The 18,532-nt window shown below is 46.1% G+C and overlaps 1 protein-coding gene across 2 annotated transcripts; it reads left to right on the top strand.

Annotated features, from left to right (window-relative positions):
* The first annotated feature begins 624 nt into the window (after positions 1–624).
* On the top strand, positions 625–17,608 carry LOC141092743 (uncharacterized). Of its 2 annotated transcripts, none has more exons than XM_073579128.1 (3): positions 625–686; positions 15,302–15,452; positions 15,747–17,608. In XM_073579128.1, the coding sequence occupies exon 3, from the start codon at positions 16,045–16,047 to the stop codon at positions 17,284–17,286; it is 1,242 nt and encodes a 413-aa protein (XP_073435229.1). In that variant the 5' UTR covers positions 625–686; positions 15,302–15,452; positions 15,747–16,044; the 3' UTR covers positions 17,287–17,608. The 2 variants fall into 2 exon arrangements, with proteins under 2 accessions (XP_073435229.1, XP_073435230.1); XM_073579129.1 differs by lacking the exon at positions 625–686 and adding an exon at positions 14,756–14,849.
* The last annotated feature ends 924 nt before the right edge of the window (positions 17,609–18,532 follow it).

Raw genomic sequence — 18,532 nt, 5'->3', positions numbered from 1 at the left:
TGACAGGGGTCTTGTCCTTGCAGAAGCTGCTGAATTGCCGTCAGGAGCGGTCTGTGACCACTGTCTGGAATCAGAGATCGGCGGTGGGAAGGACAAGCAGGTAGTCAGCAATTACCTGCCTGTTTGTTCTTAGGCCCACAGTAATAATTATAGTTCTTTAAATTGTACCTGGCATTGTATTTAGTATTATAACAATTATATAATAATTTTTTGTTAAATATACAATAGGCACTGCAAACAGCTTGTGATCGGTGGGGGTCTGAGACTTCCACCAATTGTTCTAAACACCGCTCTGAGCTCAAAACCTAGACCCTCACTGATCACAAGATATTTGCAACAGGGGCAGACATACCACCCGTGCAGCCCTTTTTTTTTGCACGGGGCCCCAAGGGGAGAGGGGGCCCCTCAAGCCTCTAGCACCGCATGGCTAATTATTCAATGCAAATTAGCCATGTGGAGCGAGCACAGCAGAGCCGGCAAGGAGGAGAGCAGCCCTGAGGACTAAGGTGAGATCATCAGCCAGCAGCATCAGTGCTGAGCTGCCGTGTGGGGGAGGAGAGGAGGAGGAGACAGACTGTCACTCACACTGCCTGCCGTGTGGGGGAGGAGAGGAGGAGGAGACAGACTGTCACTCACACTGCCTGCCGTGTGGCGCTGGCCAGAGGATGGCTGCAGTTCAGCCGCAGGTCAGTGTGTGACGTCACGTGTCTGTCTGAGTCACTACTGTGTGCCGTGCCCCTTCCCATAGCTGCAGCTCTGGAGGAATGCGTGGAGTGCAGACACTGTGACTGGAGAGTGGAGTGGACAGTGTGGATTCTCTTGGTCTGGGACTCTGGCCTGCCCTGCCTGCTCCAGGTAACAGTACCAGAGCTGAACAGGACTGTGGGACTGGGACAGAGGAGGCAGGCATGAATTTGGGGGGCTCCTGGGGTGGGGGAGAACTGAAGCATGGCAGGCATGATTTTGAGGGGCTCCGTCCTGAAGGAGAACTGAAGCATGATGGCCTGGCTGCTCATGAATGGGGGGCCCCTGGCCTGAGGAGAAGCATGGCCTTGACTGCTCATGATTGGCAGGGCCCCTGGGGAGAAGCATGGCTGCTCATGAATAGGGGGCCCCTGGGGGAGATGCTTGGCTGCTCATGAATGGGGGGGCCCAATAGTGCGGTATAATCATCACACCCATAATTGCTGCTTTGCACAATAGTGCGGTATAATCATCACCCCCATCATTGCTGGTTTGCACAATAGTGCGGTATAATCATCACCCCCTTCATTGCTGCATGGCACAATAGTGCGGTATTATCATTACCCCCAGCATTGCCGCCTGGCACTATAGTGCCGTATTATCACCCCCATCACTGCCACATGGCACTATAGTGCGGTATTATCACCCCCAACATTGCTGCCTGGCACTATAGTGCCGTATAATCATCACCCCCAGCATTGCCGCCTGGCCACATATCCAAGCCCTTTCCGCTTCCTGTCGACTTCAACTCAAAAATATTTCACGGATCTGTACATTCCTCAACCAAGAATCTCCAAAAACCCTAGCACATGCCCTCATCATCTCCCGCCTTGACTACTGCAACCTCCTGCTCTGTGGCCTCCCCTCTAACACTCTTGCACCCCTTCAATCTATTCTTAACTCTGCTGCCCGACTAATCCACCTGTCCCCCCTGCTATTCCCCGGCCTCCCTCTGTCAATCCCTGCACTGGCTCCCCATTACCAAAAGACTCCAGTTCAAAACCCTAACCATGACATACAAAGCCATCCACAACCGGAGTCCTCCGTACATCTGTGACCTAGTCTCCCGGTAGTTACCTGCATGAAACCTCCGATCCTCACAAGATCTCCTTCTGTACTCTCCTCATCTCCTCTTCCCACGATCGCATACAAGATTTCTCCCGCGCATCCCCTCTACTCTGGAACTCTCTACCACATCATATCAGACTCTCGCCTACCATGGAAACCTTTAAAAAGAACTTGAAGACCTACCTCTTCCGACAAGCCTACAACTTGCAGTAACCACCGATCCACCAAACCGCTGCATGATCAGCTCTACCCTCGCCTACTGTATCCTCACCCATCCCATTGCAGATTGTGAGCCCTCGCGGGCAGGGTCCTCTCTCATCCTGTACCAGTTGTGACATGTATTGTTTAAGATTACTGTACTTGTATGTATTATATATACCCCTCCTCACATGTAAAGCGCCATGGAATAAATGGCGCTATATTATTAATAATAATAATAATAACAATAGTATAATCATCACCCCCAGCATTGCCGTCTGGCACTATAGTGCCGTATAATCATCACCCCCCAGCATTGCCACCTGGCACTACAGTGCCATGCAATCATCACTCCCAGCATTGCCATAGCCACAAAGAACCAACACAGGCAGACCCACACACCAACGTTCAGCTTTAGGAGCTTTCAGAGGGGAGGATGCGATGCCCAATAATGGAGGAGCTGACGATTCCAGCGCTGACGATGCAATGTAGGAATGAGGCGGAGGGATTTCCGGGAGGCGGAGAGCCGCAGATAACCAGTGCGCATGCCCGAGATTCCCAGCCCCGCAGTGTGAATAAATCATAAACGACTGCGGGGCGGGATCTCAGCCCAGTGCGATATGAAGGCCGAGATGTTATCTGACAGCACGGGCACGTCGGGCAGAGCTAACTGCACATGCCCACTAAACTACAGTAAGCGCAGGCGCCAGCATTTAAAAAAAAAACTGAGGAGGTGGCGCCAAATACGAAATGGCTGATGGATGCGAGGCGTCTGTCAGAGGGGGAAACACCTGCCCCCCTGTCAAATTTCAGGTATTTTTGAACAATTATATAAACTATTATTTCAGCGGTGGAACGGAAGCTAAGTAACAGAGACACCTTGACAGAATGCAGCATTAGTGCTGCACAACGTGGCTCTTTTACTTAAAATCGCCTGCGGGGGGTGACAGGTTCCCTTTAAACCTATGCTGAACTGTATATATTAACTGGAGGCTGTGCTGTATATATTAACTGGAGGCTGTGCTGGGCTGTATATATTAACAGAAGCAATGCTGGGCTAGTGGGCTATACATGTTATTTGGAGACTGTGCTGGCCTGTATATATAATTTGGAGGCTGCAACTGGCAAATAATAAATACAGCCCAGCAGCACCCTACAGATATCCAGCCCTGCATATGGGTCGCCCGCCAGGGCAGTGGGGTACTCGGTACCAGGCCGGTATCTCAGAGGGAAGTGTCACAGTAGCGGTGACCCGGTCCGTGGCCCTAGGCGCCCATGTAAAAGGGATGAAGTGATGGAATAAAGTTTATTAGTGAATGATTCGTGACGCCACCTGTGGTGTTCGGCAATGAAGGTGTTAAGCCAACGCTGCTGACAGATCCTCTGGGACAAATGGTGTGGTGCAGCAATGATGTTGTAGCCCTCCACAGGCAGGGCTGTAGTCCCAGGGCAGAGTAGATGAAGAGGGTAGTTGTTGAGGAAGAGGGTGTAGTGTTTGACACAGAGATGTAGCAGTGCTGGAGAGTTTGCAGGAAGAAGGCAAGGACACAACAGAGTGCAGTTTTTTTACCTTTACTTTGCTTGGAAAATGCAGTCCAGGGTCCAGATTACAGATGGCACAGGAGCTGGTTAGCCTGGAAGCACCTTAGGAATCTCTCTAGGCAGATGGGTTTTGTAGTCTCCTTCCTAGCGCTTAGTTTTGGGTATTTGCAGTACAGTGTTACACTGAAGTTCCACTTGCTTATTCTCTTTAGAACTCCCTCGTATGGCAGACAGCTGTAGCCTCTCTCTTCTGGCTCACACGTCGCTGTTGTGCCTCCGAGTCTTATGTGGGAATAGAGCATTTACAGCTTCCTATTACTCCAATTTCTGTTGCAGGAACATCAGTATCCATACGACCTTTGAGACCGGGCTCCAGATCATGCGCTATAGCTAGAAGTAAGCTCTGAACTCTCTTCTCAATCTCCCAGCTCCTATCCTCACGTCCACACACGTTGCCCTCCTCACATGAACTCCTAATTTTCCCTTCCTGGCCCCCAGAGAGCAGCTCTTCCCCCCAGTTTTTGGTTCAGAGCTCCCTCTGCTGGCCTGGAGTGGGAGCTGTGTTGTGTGTTGTGATTAACTGACAGAGACCCTTCATTGCTTCCAAGTATGACATCACACTCCCTAGGAGGAAGGTAATGCCATTGTGGCGACCATACTCCTGGGGGCGCCAAACATTGTCTAATATTGAGGCTTACAGTACATTTACGGTGGGAAAATCCACAGCAAAAATTGACATGGTGTAGATTTTCCTGCTCTAAAAAACGCAGCATATTCGCTGTATATTTTAGTGGCACCATGTAAAGCGGATCTAGCACAACTGCACTTGCCGCGGCCGGCCGCAAGCCCGATAGAGAATGAATATGGCTTGCCGGATAGGTGACACAAGTCGCCCGTTAGGCGGCAGAGGTGCAGAAGTCTGCCGGATCTGCTGCTAGTGTCGAAAAACACCAGTGTAAAAGCATCCTTAAGGGCAAAAAAAAAAACCATATCAAGTCAGATGCAGTTTTCGCCTGATCTCATCAGATACAAAAAACTCGCCTATGTGAAGGCACCCTAACTTACATGTTGCATATTTAATAAAAAATTAAACAACTTTACTATTTAGATTTGATAGTTGCATTCTAAATAAATATTACAATGTATATCTTTACATAAATTTGTTGCCCTATGAAGGGCGGGGGGGGGGGGGCCCGAAAAATTTCTTGCACAGGGGCCCACTACAGTCTGTGTCTGCCCCTGATTTGCAATGCACTTTAAGTTGTGAAAAAATAAAAGTTCAGGTCTGGAAGAAATTATTGGCTTAATGTACCAGTGTTGAGCACGGGCATCTGTAGACTGCTAAATTGTGACAATGTGCAATGCACATGCTGTCACAATTCTCATTCTTGTGCGCATGTATGTAATTTGCATAATTATGGTCACGTGCTGAGTATATGGCTTCGGTTTCTGTCACGTGCTGAGTAGATGCCATCGGCTTCTCTCAATAGGAGAGAACTGTGAGAAGCAGGATTAAAGTAGTCTGCATGTGACCATAAGCATGCAAATATCACACAAGCGATAATGCGGCCGCCCACTTGCACCGAGAATCATGACTCGTAAGAGTCTCATTTAAACAATTGTATAATGGGTGAGTATGAGGCCCATGTGTAACGGACAGCAAACTGCACCAGTAATAACCAGTGTACCAGGGGACATGAGCGATTCTTCATACGAACTTATAGTCTATGTGGGATTGCAGCTCGCCCCTTCCATGTACAGGCCGCACTAGTGCATGTCACTGGCAGGCCGCCGTGCACATGGTAGATATGACAGACACTTTATTCCAGTCACCACTACTGCCAACATGTTCATATAGAAAGTAATTTTTGATTTTTTAAAACAATACACTTACATAGCTTCTACAGGAGATGCTTCACTGCTCCCCATCCTGACAGTCTGCTCCACTGTCATCTTCTGCTTCCAAGCCTTGACTTCAGGGCACAGGAGACAGACACTTGAATATCATCCCCTGTCGGCCAATCACATGTGCTTATAAAGCAAAGTCTGTGATTGGTTAACAGGGAATGAGGCATAAATGTGTCTGTATGCAGTGCCTATAACCTAATAAAGCTTTATGAGGGCGCACTCATCCTTATAGTGATCAGGACATGGATCAGCAGCATCAACTCTAACAGGTGAGGACAAGGACCATCTCAACATAATCTTGTGTAGTCTGCAGCAGAGTGGGCCCTGCCTCTCCTGCTAGCGCTGAAGCTGCTGCCAGCTCTGTGATCAACTATGCATCACCATTACTTCTTCCGGGGCCCCTTCCTGCTCAGGGTCCTGGTGCTGCTGCACAGGCTGCACCGGCGATATGTCCACCTCTGGTTCACTGCACTCCTAGATGAATTCATTGGGAGTGTAGTTTGTAAAAAGTGGTCATGTATTGTGAGTTTCTTCTGTTCTGGCACCTCAGGGGCTCTGCCAATGTGACATGGCACGCTCAAACCATTGCAGCAAAATCTGAACTTCAATATGGCGCTTCTTCCCTTCTGAAATTTGCACTGTGCCTCCAAAGTAGTTTTAAACCACATATGGGATATCGTTATACTCAGGGGATATTGCACAAACAATTTTGGGGTCCATTTTCTCCTGCTATCCTTGTGAAAATGAAAACATTTGGAGCTAAAGCAACAGTTTTGTTGGAAAACTATTTTTTGTTGCATTTTCACAGAGCCACATTGTAAAATTCTGTGAAGCATCTGGGGTTTCCAGTTGCTCACCACAAGTCTAGATAAATTCCTTGAGGTGCCTAGTTTCAAAAATGGGGTCACTTGTGTTTTTTTCACTATTTAAGCACATCAGGGGCTTTCCAAACACGACATGACACCTGCACACAATTCCATCAAAGTTTGCTCTCCTTTCTTTCTGAGCTGTACTCTGCGCCCAAACAGTAGTTATCTCTCCAAATGGTACATGATGTACGCTAATGATTCCAGGCAATTTTAAATTCAAAAAGTCAAATGACACTCCTTCCCTACCGAGCCCTGCTGTGTACCCAAACAGTAGTTTTTTCCCTCATATAGGGTATTGAGGTACTCATGAGAAATTGTACAACGTTTCCTGTTACCCCCTATGAAATTTTTCCAGTAAATTTTGCATTCAAAAAGTCAAATGGAGCTCCTTCCTTTCTGAGCTGTACCATGCACCCAAACAGTAGTTTTCCTCCACATATTGGGAAGCAGCGTGCTTAGAAGAAATTGCACAATAAATTGTACGGTGCCATTTCTCCTGTTATCCTTATGAAAATGCAGAATTTGGGGCTAAAAAACATTTTTCTGGGAAAAATGTTTTTTTTTTTTCTTATTTTCACGACTTAATGCTATATACTTCTGAGAAGCACCTGGGTGTCAGTCAAAAAATCAAATGGCTCTTTTTGCCTTCTGAACCCTGCCATGCACTCAAACAGTGTTTTCCCTCCATATATGGAGTAATGGCATGCACATGAGAAATTGTACAACAAATTTTTGGGTCCATTTTTTCCCATTATCGTTGTTAAAATAAAAAAATTGTGCAAAATAAAATTTTTATGAAAAAAGTTAAATGTTCATTTTTTCCTTCCACATTTTAAAAATTCCTGTGAAGCACTAGAAGGGTAATGAACTTCTGAAGGTGGCTTTGAACACCTTGAGGGGTGGAATTTTTGGAATGGTGTCACTTCTTGGTATTTTCTGTCATATAGACCACTCAAAATTACTTCAAACGGAAAAAAAACTGCTTTGTACATTTTGTTGAAAAAATGAGAAATCGATGGTCAACTTTTAACCCTTATAACTTCCTAACAAGATAGAATAAAAGATAATATCATCTGATAAGATTCATCTCACATCAGGTTCCTCTAATAATAATGAAATTATCTGAAGCTAAACTTAACATGCAAAAGAATTTGAGCCAGTAAGGTATGCAACAGAAAAACCTACAAAGAATAGTGCAGTCAAAACAAATACCATATTTTGCGTATTATAAGACGCACCGGACTATAAGACGCACCCCAAATTTTGAGGTGAAAAATAGGAAAAAAAGACAGCCTTTTTTTAATAAAATCATGGTGCCTCTTAAAATCCATGCATGTTATTGCATTCTGGGATGGTGGCTGTGGTGAAGCAGGTTCCCAGGGTCGCTGCTGGAGCAGGCAAGAGTGGTGCATTGCTGCAGGCCAGGATGAGGGGGGTGTTCCGCTGTGGGTGAAAATGACTGCAGTGTTCTGTGGTGCGGGGGGCTCCGCTGACATTTTGTGAAAGCCCGAAGTCCTCCCGCACATCCATTATTGCGATGTAGTGGCCTCTGGGAAAATGGCCGCCAGGGGCGTCGCATGCCCAGATTGAGATCTCGGCAATTAGATCTCGTGTGCTGAGATCTCGTCTCCCGAGATCACAGAACGAGATCTCATTGCCGAGATCTCAATCTGAGCATGCACCCCCTCCGGCGGGCATTTTCCCGGAGGCCTCCACATCACAGTAATGGATATGTGGGGGGCTCCGGGCTTTAAAAAAAATGTATGCGGAGCCCACCTGCACCACAGAGCACCACAGCCATTTTCACCCACAGCGGCACACATCAGAACACACCCTCATCGCAGCCTGCAGCAATGCGCCACTCTTGCCTCTTCCAGCAGCGACCCTGGGACCCTGCTCCCCAAATTTTTTGGGGAAAAAAGTGCATCTTCTAATCTTAAAAGTACAGTACATAAAAGTATAAAGTTTGCTGAAATAATTGCATGCAACTGAAAAGGCAAGTGTATTAAAATAGGGAGAACACAAGAGGGCGATAAAACACAGCAGGAGGATGATGATGAAGGATAATAGATACATGTACTTCTCACAAAATTAGAATATGATCAAAAAAAGTTAATTATTTCAGTTCTTCAATACAAAAAGTGAAACTCATTATACAGAGCCACTACAAACAGAGTGATCTATTTCAAGTGTTTATTTCTGTTAATGTTGATGATTTTGGCTTACAGCAAATGAAAACCCAAAATCATTATATCAGTAAATTAGAATACTTTATAACACCAGCTATTGTCAGGAGGAAGATGAGAGATACCAGACCCAACAATGCAGACAAGCTGAGCCAGGGGCGTACCTAGAAATCATGGGGCCCCATAGCAAAAGTCTTAACTGCCCCCCCCCAAAAAAAAAAAAAAAAAAAAAAAAAATCGACAGGTGCTCTTAACTCCAGGTATGCATGTTATAGGTCAAACAATTGATTTTATAGCTAGTCTTTGATTTTTTTCTCATTTGAGTAAAAGAAAGAGTAAGACACTTACATCCAATTTGATATATTCCTTGAAAATATATATATATATATATATACATACATACATACATACATACATACATACATACACACACACACACACACACACACACACACACACCTTTCCTGTGCCATTACATCACTCACCCCCCACCAACCAGGACATGACAAGTGACATCAGCGAACCCTCCCAAAATCACTGGGGCAGACACTGGGGTATATACATCACTGAGGCAGACACCAGGGTATATACACATCACTGGGGCAGACACTGGAGTATATACACATCATTGAGGCAGACACCGGGGTATATACACATCACTGGGGCAGACACTGGGGTACATGCATCACTGAGCCAGACACTGGAGTATATACACATCACTGAGGCAGACACCAGGGTATATACACATCACTGGGGCAAACACCGGAGTATATACACATCACTGAGGCAGACACCAGGGTATATACACATCACTGGGGCAAACACCGGAGTATATACACATCACTGAGGCAGACACCAGGGTATATACACATCACTGGGGCAGACACAGGTGTATATACACATCACTGGAGTATATACACATCACTGGGGCAGACACCTGGGTATATACACATCACTGGGGCAGACACTGGGGTACATGCATCACTAAGGCAGACACTGGAGTATATACATCACTGGGGCAGACACTGGGGTATATACACATCACTGAGGCAGACACCGGGGTATATACACATCACTGAGGCAGACACCAGGGTATATACACATCACTGGGGCAGACATTGGAGTATATTCACATCATTGGGGCAGAAACCAGGGTATATACACATCACTGGGGCAGACACTGGGGTATATACACAGCACTGGGGCAGACACTGGAGTATATACACATCATTTGGGCAGACACCAGTGTATATACACATCACTGAGGCAGACACCAGTGTATATACACATCACTGAGGCAGACACCAGGGTATATACACATCACTGGGGAAGACACTGGAATATATACACATCACTGAGGCAGACACCAGGATATATACACATCACTGGGGCAGACACTGGGGTATATACACATCACTGGGGTATATACACATCACTGGGGCAGACACTGGGGTATATACACATCACTGGGGCAGACACTGGGGTATATACACATCACAGGGCAGACACTGTGGTATATATATGTGGCACCCATGAGGCTTTAGTCGCCACAGAGATACTGCACCTTCTCCTAAGGTGTAGTGCCCCACTATCCAGGTAGGCTGGGAACTCCTTTCCGCATTCCAACACCTGCACCCCACACACAGGATAGTTCAGCAGGGACCCATCCATGCATTATGCTGGAAAGGTCATAGGGTGCCTTTTGTGGTCCCTGGCTTCGTAACACGAGAGGTGCTGGGGAGGCGGGTGGAGTTAGATATAAAAGAGTGGGAAGAGTGAGAGTTAGTGGTTAGTTGGTTAGAGAAGAGAGAAGATGGGTGTCTGAGGTTCCAGTGATCTGGGCTGCTGGCACGAGAAAGACCAGAGAAAGAGACTGATAAGATTGATAACCAAACCTTCCACAAGAGAGAGAGAACAGATCGGAACGAAGGAGAATAGAAGGATGGTGGGAAGCTGGTTGAAGAAAGATAGAGAACCCTTCCAGTCCAGAGAGCGCAAAGGCCGGGGCCCGGTCCCCGAGGTTGATTGGATCTTTATGTCCGGCAACAGACACCGGAGGAGTAGTGAGCCGCTAACGCCTTGCTCCCATCATAGACTTGGGACACAACAGCAACTGAATAGAGAGCCAGGACGCAGTGAGGAGTCCCCGAAGCAGGCTATAGCTGGCTGTCATACAAGTAAAGACTAGGAACACCTAGAGAGAGGCATTCCAGGGTAACTAAGTACTGGAGTGCTTCGCACCTAAAGGCGCATTGGAGGAGTCGTTCAGTAAGGTACATATTGGCAGAGTGTGGAAAGGAGAATCCTATCCTGCCTGGAGGTTGGCTGGAGCCCTGACCTGGAGAACACAGTACGGAGGCAGGCAGTTGTGTGAACTGCAAACAGTGAGTAAAGCTTTGGAACCGCATACTCTGGTGTCCTCCAGTTATTCCCGCACCACTACACCTGGGTACCAGCCTCCATACCATTCTGCGCCTCTCCTCATCCATTGCACCTACACTGCCCTGGGACTACAGCTCCACCTGTGGGGAGCTACACCATCTCTTCTGCACCACACCATCAGTCCCAGCGGATCTGTATGCAGCGTTAGCTTACCATCTTACTTGCCAAACACCACGGGTGGCGTCACGAACTATTCTAATAAACTTTAACACCATTAACATCACCGCCATTGATATTGGGCTCCCAGGGCCACGGACCGGGTCACCGCTGCTGTGACACATTCCCGCCTTGACACTGACCCGGTACCGAGTACCCCGCTGCACTGGGTGTGTGAGGGCGACCCATATACACATCACGGGCAGACACTGGGGTATATATACGCATCACGGGCAGACACTGGGGTATATATACACATCACGGGCAGACACTGGGGTACATCACTGGGACCGGGACTGCCCTATACAGTTACAGATGCTCCATGTCTGGATTCACTCAGATCCTGATGAGGGGTAAGATGAAAGGCAGGAACTCAGAGCAGATTCCATAGAGATTAATACAGGCACAGGGCAGCTGCTTTCCAGCCTCCACCGTCATCCCTGCATCCCACGTGCACACCTCTCTGCTCAGGAACCAGGAAGTGGAGCAGAACAGCATATGAGATCACATCAGGGGGCGGCGCTGGACCATGGTGCACGGGGGGGGGAACGGAGGGGGGCCTCGGCAGGCAGGCAGGTTGGGTGGATAATGATGAAGCAGAGGTACTACTGTGTCAGCACAGCACAGCTGCAACACCACAGCGGCTGTCGCGGGCCCCCAATTGCACTACCGGGTAGCGCCGATTGGAGCCGGTGACCCGGGCCCCTATATGGGCCGGGCCCCAAAGCAAGCGCTTCGGCTGCTACCCCGGTAGTTGCGCCAGTGAGCAGAGCTTCCATAACACCTCGGCAGTGCCACAGGCTGATCACCTCCATGCCACACCACATTGATGCAGTAATTGATGCAAAAGGAGCCTTGACCAAGTATTGAGTGCATTTACTGAACATACATTTCAGTAGGCCAACATTTCAGTAGGCCAACATTTCAGATTTGAAATGCACCTGTATATAATAAATATATAAGAATTTACATGACTCGATAATATATGAGTAAGGAAGTGATTGGGTGGCCAGTCAATAAATGCAAGAAGATGAAAAGTCACACATACTGTAGATATCAAGTGAATCACATGCGGAAAATAAATAAATAAATTGAACAAGCGTTTAACAGGGGAAACTGCATTGGTGGATCAGTAAAACCAAGTATAAAACCCTGCGGTTTATCTGCGGATTTTCCCCTGCTGTTTGACACAGTCATGGAGCAGGTGCCAAACCGCTGCGGAATCCGCACAAAGAAATGACATGCTGCGGATTTAAAACCGCAGCAAATCCGTGTGGAAAATTCCACACCATGGGCACGGCGTTTTCCATTTTGCATTGCTTTAAATGGTACTGTACACTGCAGCAGAAACTGCTGTGGATCCGCAGGGCCAAATCCGCTGCAAATCCGCAGCAGAATCCTCAACGTGTGCACACACCCTTAGGCCAGTTTCACACGTCAGTGGCTCTGGTACTTGTAGTGACAGTTTTCTCACGTACCGGAGACACTGACACACGTACACACATTCTAATGAATGTGTCTATGCAGATGTCAGCGTGTTTTCACGGACCGTGTGTCCGTGTGCAAAATATGATGACATGTCCGTTTTTGTGCAACAGCACGGATCACACGGACCCATACAAGTCAATGGGTCCGTGTAAACACGTACTGCACACGGACGGCGTCCGTGTGCCGTCCGTGTGTTTTCCAAAATATAGGGTTAACTTTGAAACCAATTGTATCAATACCAGCCAGGTGTCTAGACATTGCCTGCAAAAAGGTTGGCTCACAGTCTGGACAGTTTTTGGAGTGAGGTGAAGTTGGACTCTTCTCACAGTGGTTGCAAGTTTGTGGTTTGGTCATTTTCACAAAATTATGGCCCCACGTGTGGACACAGAACAGCTTAGGCTGGTTTCACATTAGCGCTTTTTAAGCGCACGCACGGCCGGGGGTAGCTCCGCCCCCGAGCCGGCTCTCTGCCCGGCGTGCCCGCCCCTTGCTTGTAGCGCCTCCTCCTAGCGCACAGCGGCGCCTGCGATCGGCGCACCCTATCTTTAGCATAGGGTGCGCAGGCCGTGCGCTAGTTACGCTTTGACCTGCGCTGCGCACTTTTGACGGTGCGCCGTGCGCGCCAAAATCAAACTTTTCGGATTTTGGCGCGCACGGCGCACCGTCAAAAGTGCGCAGCGCAGGTCAAAGCGCAACTAGCGCACGGCCTGCGCACGATCTGCGCACCCTATGCTAAAGATAGGGTGCGCCGATCGCAGGCGCCGCTGTGCGCTAGGTGGCGGCGCTACAAGCAAGGGGCGGGCACGCCGGGCAGAGAGCCGGCTCGGGGGCGGAGCTACCCCCGGCCGTGCGTGCGCTTAAAAAGCGCTAATGTGAAACCAGCCTTATACGTCTGGTGGAACAACATCCCGAACTTTGGGACACTTGATCTGACGGATACCATGACAGGCTGGCCATAGAACGTGCTTGGTTTGCTGTAGCTGAACAGCTCTACCCCAGACCTGGTTGGGCCACATATTCACCAGCCAAGCAGGCAAAGTTTGGTAAGTTACCCCATAGATGTTCCTTTTTATCAATCAAATTCAAAAATGTTTTCATATCACCAGATTTTACATGGTTAGATTTGCAAGGTGACATGTGTAGCTAAAACACACATTAGCTTAATATTTTTTGCATTTGTCTCTTGAATCACATCATATATATTACATTTAGTCCTAGGTTTATAGTCTGATCCCTCTATTAACTACACAAATTTATCATTAACCATGCTTGTTGAAAACTTTAAAAACATGCAGTGTGTGTCTGTGGCAGTATTTTTGTGTTGCTCACTAGCTTCATGTCTGTCACACTTTTGTTGTAGGGATACTACAGAAAAACATTTACCTTGCTAAATCAATGGCTACTTGTCAGACGTGTTAACAATGTGAACTTTTGCACTGTTCCATGGGCTAACAATTGTGTTATATCATATTTAACAGTCGGTACTGTATAAAACCATATCTGTACAGATGTCTCACATTTTTGGGGCTTTGCCATATTTAGCCATGTGTGAATTTCCGGAGCAAATTGAAAAAAAAAATTAGCCTTGCAAGTGTAAATTATGTTGTTTAAATGAGAAGGTGATCGCCTATGACGTAGTTTACATGTAAGGATCATCATGTGCTTCATACTACTATTAAGCGCCCATACACAACATATTGCCAAAAAAACACACTTGGACTGTTTGTATGTCACGTTTGTTGGTTGACCCACCACTGAATCTGTCTGAGTGTGCTAAATTGAAGATTTAGACTTAATTCTGGACACCACACAAAATATTTTACACACTGCAAGCCCTTACATATGTCTGCTGGTAATTTTTACTTGTGTGAAGGTTTGTGTTGTTCTACACACAAGTCTGGCAGGCTATGTTGTTTCTAAGCGGATTTTATACATGGGCATGGTGAACAAACATCACATTTTGGGTCACAGTATCAATGAAAATGGTCACACACTTCTTAGTCTTAGTGTCCTGGCCAAAAGTGTTTGGACATTTTTGTGAAAATAATGTACCACGCTCCCCAACTGCATGCAAATTGGGCTCCAAAGGCACAATGTGTTTAGAAGTGAAACAGAAAGTAAATTCACTTCAAATGTCTCACAAAAAGTCTACACTTCTCTTCATCCCAGCCTGCTCTGCACCCATTGGTCCCCATTGTGGCCTACTTACTGCGATCAGGACAGCACCTGCTCTTCAGCCAGAGTCAGGGTAAGCCTCTATGTGTTGCAGCAGTAGCCTGTTACAGTGTACCAGTATTATTGCAGGCGTGTTTGATTCTCATCTTCTTCACTCTCCTGAGAAGTGTAGGCTTTTTGTGAGGCATTTGAATTGAATTTACTTTCAGATTCACTTCTAAACACATTTTGCCTTTGGAGCCCAATTTGTATGCAGTTTGGGAGTGCGGTACATTATTTTCTAATTTATCTATGTTTTATTTTGACAGTTTGAGCACATATTATGTCTAGGTACCACAAAGCCGTCTCTTGTAGTGGTCAGCGCCAGTGGATTTTTAATTGTTTTGATATTTTTGTTAAGCCATCATGATCCAGAAACCAAACATTACGAAATACAACATAGCTGAAAATCTTATGTTGGTATTGAATTAATATTTTAATGTTGTGCATTCTGTAATTTTTGCATTTTTAACACTTTACCAACAGTTGATTTGGTCAAACGGCGTTGGCGCTAATCGAGGGACCAGTTCAGGCGGGAATTTAATCCCCTCCCCTCCACTATCGGTGCTTCCAAGAGGAGGCAATATGTGTACTACCGCAATTTAGCATTCCTAAGGCCAATCTTGGAGCTAAATCTGTAAGTGACTGTGTGTTTGCCAAAACATAATAACCTTACAACAACACTGTTTTTAGTACAAACATTTCTTTACAGAAATGTTTTAAACGACCCCCCAAAATTGTGGACCCATAGTTCCATAATATTAAGAATGTTCAAATTTTACACATACACAAGTGGATACTGTATGTGAAAATTTGAAGAGTTTCCATAGAAAACCTTCATGTTTCCAAAATTACCACAATGTAACTAGTTAGTTGATTTAGTGTTTGGTGTCAATTATTTATATTTATGGCACAATGTCTTTTCTCCTAGGACGTATGACAACATAGATGACTCAGATGATTCGCCCACCCGAGACAGATCATTGGCATATACCTCAGCCTCGGAGACCGAACCCCCAGCGGACCCCACTCCACCAACACAGCTTGAACAGGTGTCTGATGCCGGTGAAGCCTCCACTGATGCTGCTCAGGGAAGCACACAACAATCTGGTGAAGTAACACCACAAGCAGCAGCCCCAGCGCCACATGCAGGATCAACAGCCAATGTCCCTCGCTATCTTGCCCACACTCTCAGAGATCGACGAAACAGGCGACATGAAGACACACGAATGTTGCCTGAGCTGATTAATGCCGGAGTTTTAAGCATCCTGAATTCCCTGACACCCGAAAATTCAGTAGAGCGGTTTTGTAGGTCCCTCTCCCACTGCCTAGCAAAAGTTCCTGAAGAATGGCAGGAACGTGTATGGGCTGCTATATTGACACTCATTGCTGCATGTCAGGGAGAGCAGGAACTCAACCATGTTCTAGGGCCCATAGAACAATGGCGAGCTGGCCAGCTTCCCATACAAATGGCATCTGATACCAGCATCAGAGATGTGCCAAATGTTGGAACACTATCCTCACGGGCCGAACCTATCACAGCAACACAACAAGCTGAGAGCATGGCTGCATCCATTCCTTTGCCTGCAGCTCCTTCCTCTAGACAACATTATGGCCCAATGTCCAGCCCTTATTCTGGCCCTCCTGCTCCTTCCTCGAGCCTACATTATGGCCAAATGTCTGGCCCTTATTCTGGCCCTCCTGCTCCTTCCTCAAGTCAACATTATGGCCAAATGTCCGGCCCTTATTCTGGCCCTCCTGCTCCTTCCTCAAGCCAATATTATGGCCAAATGTCCGACCCTTATTCTGGCCCTCCTGCTTCAAGCCAACATTATGGCCAAATGTCCGGCCCTTATTCTGGCCCCCCTGCTCCCACCTCTAGCCAATGTTATGGCCAAATGGCCGGCCATGCTTCTGGGTCTTTAGTTCCTGCCTCAAGACATTCTTCACAAAAAAAGTCTCGCAGTTTTTTGGTTCCTCCTTCCCATGCCTCCAGACATCATTATGTCCAAGGGTCTGCCCCCACCAGCACCTACAGCCAACAATCTCAAAATGTGCCTTCCATCATCTCTGTGGGTGATGATTTTGCCCATCCACAGCCCTATACTCTACCAGCAAGGCAGCAGACACCTGTGTTTGAGCATTTTGTTACACACAGCCATTTGACAAGAGGTGAGAATACTACATCACAATCCTATCCAAGCCAGATATCTGAGTCAGAAAGTACTTCAGCTCACCCACAACATGTCCAGTCATCCTTTTTGGGAGTGTCTTTGGAACCACAACCTTATCCACCACCTCCATCTGTTTCCTCTACAATGTTCACATCCACACCTCATCAAACACCAACACTCCAGGGCCAATTGTCTCAAGGTCAAATGGGCACACACTCTGCCAGCCCAGAACATGAAAGCACACTCAATCCCAGTGACGAGTCTTTCTCTAGTCAGAGTGATTTAGTTGATTTGTAACTAATCTTGCTAAATATGTTGCGGACCCCTAAAATGCAGCCATAACAACACTGCCAAAAATTATAAAGGTGCTTTGTTTTAATAGGCCATAACATTAAGTGTTTGACTCCTGTTTAGGCTTTCATTATCTGGAATAGTTTTGATATCGGCCTAAATGTTTGGTATATGTCTGGGCTTGCACCTTTTTTTTTTGGGGGGGGGGGGGTTGGAGGTGAGACTCTTGTTGTATTGTAAGCTAAATACATAGCTTTCTATTTTTTCAGTTTGGACTGGAAAATACATTTTGAAGCCATATGGTGGAACCAAAAATAAACAATTTGTTTAATTGTTCCTATGTGTTTTGCTTTATTTTTACAAATGAATCTGTTACATCAAACAGGCATGAAAACATTCACATTTAGTACATAGTTTATTGTGTCAAAACTAAAATGTAATGGCACACAGCAATTGCTAACAATGTAGATATAGCCGATCATCTTTATTAAATGTGTGTACGTTTTGTTCACATGGCCAACAATATACATTACTGGAAATATACTATAATTAAAGTAGGTACAATCATGGGCACACAGTTTGTTCACACTTTGTCAGACTGTTACAGCTCATTCACACTTTGTCAGACTGTTACAGCTCATTCACACTAGTGTCAACTTGTGAAATGCTACACAAATCCTAATGTATTGGCATTTACACCTATATTGAGCAATGATAGTGTGTCAATTTATTATTTAGCTAGCTCGCATTGGCTTAGGATACTAATGAAAACAAGTTTCAGCATGCTGCTAGAGAAATTTTTACGAAGATGACAAGACACAATAGAAGTCCCTGGCTTAAACAAGTTCAGCAATCCAACACTTACATTACGTGCGTGCTGTTGGTATTGGACACACCAATTGAATTGTCAAAGATGGCAAATCAAGTGGTGCAGATAGTAAGCACAATGACAGCTTGCAATATCAATGAGATGTATGTATTGTATATATACATATATTTCTGATATAAAAAGATATGTTGACACTATACATACATAGATGTATATATTTTCTACACTCACAAGGCAACCATTACTCTGGCGGGTTGGGTGCTAGAACATCAGGAGATGACAGGATAGAAGACATGCTTTGCACACAGTTCAAATATCTTTAATGTGCAGATATTTATATATATATATATATATATATATATATATATATATATAATGTCACAGACTCAAGTGTGCAAAACTATTGAGCTTGGGAAAAGGCAA

The sequence above is a fragment of the Dendrobates tinctorius genome, unplaced genomic scaffold (genome assembly GCF_039654945.1).
Source record: "Dendrobates tinctorius isolate UK_male_01 unplaced genomic scaffold, ASM3965494v1 ptg000060l, whole genome shotgun sequence".
NCBI classification, from domain to species: domain Eukaryota; kingdom Metazoa; phylum Chordata; class Amphibia; order Anura; family Dendrobatidae; genus Dendrobates; species Dendrobates tinctorius.
Note: the sequence above shows the minus strand (reverse complement) of the source record. Positions and strands in the feature narration are given on the sequence as shown.

Bases quoted from the DNA above. Each gene is read 5' to 3' on its own strand.
- LOC141092743 (XM_073579128.1), top strand. From the start codon at position 16,045: ATGTTGCCTGAGCTGATTAATGCCGGAGTTTTAAGCATCCTGAATTCC.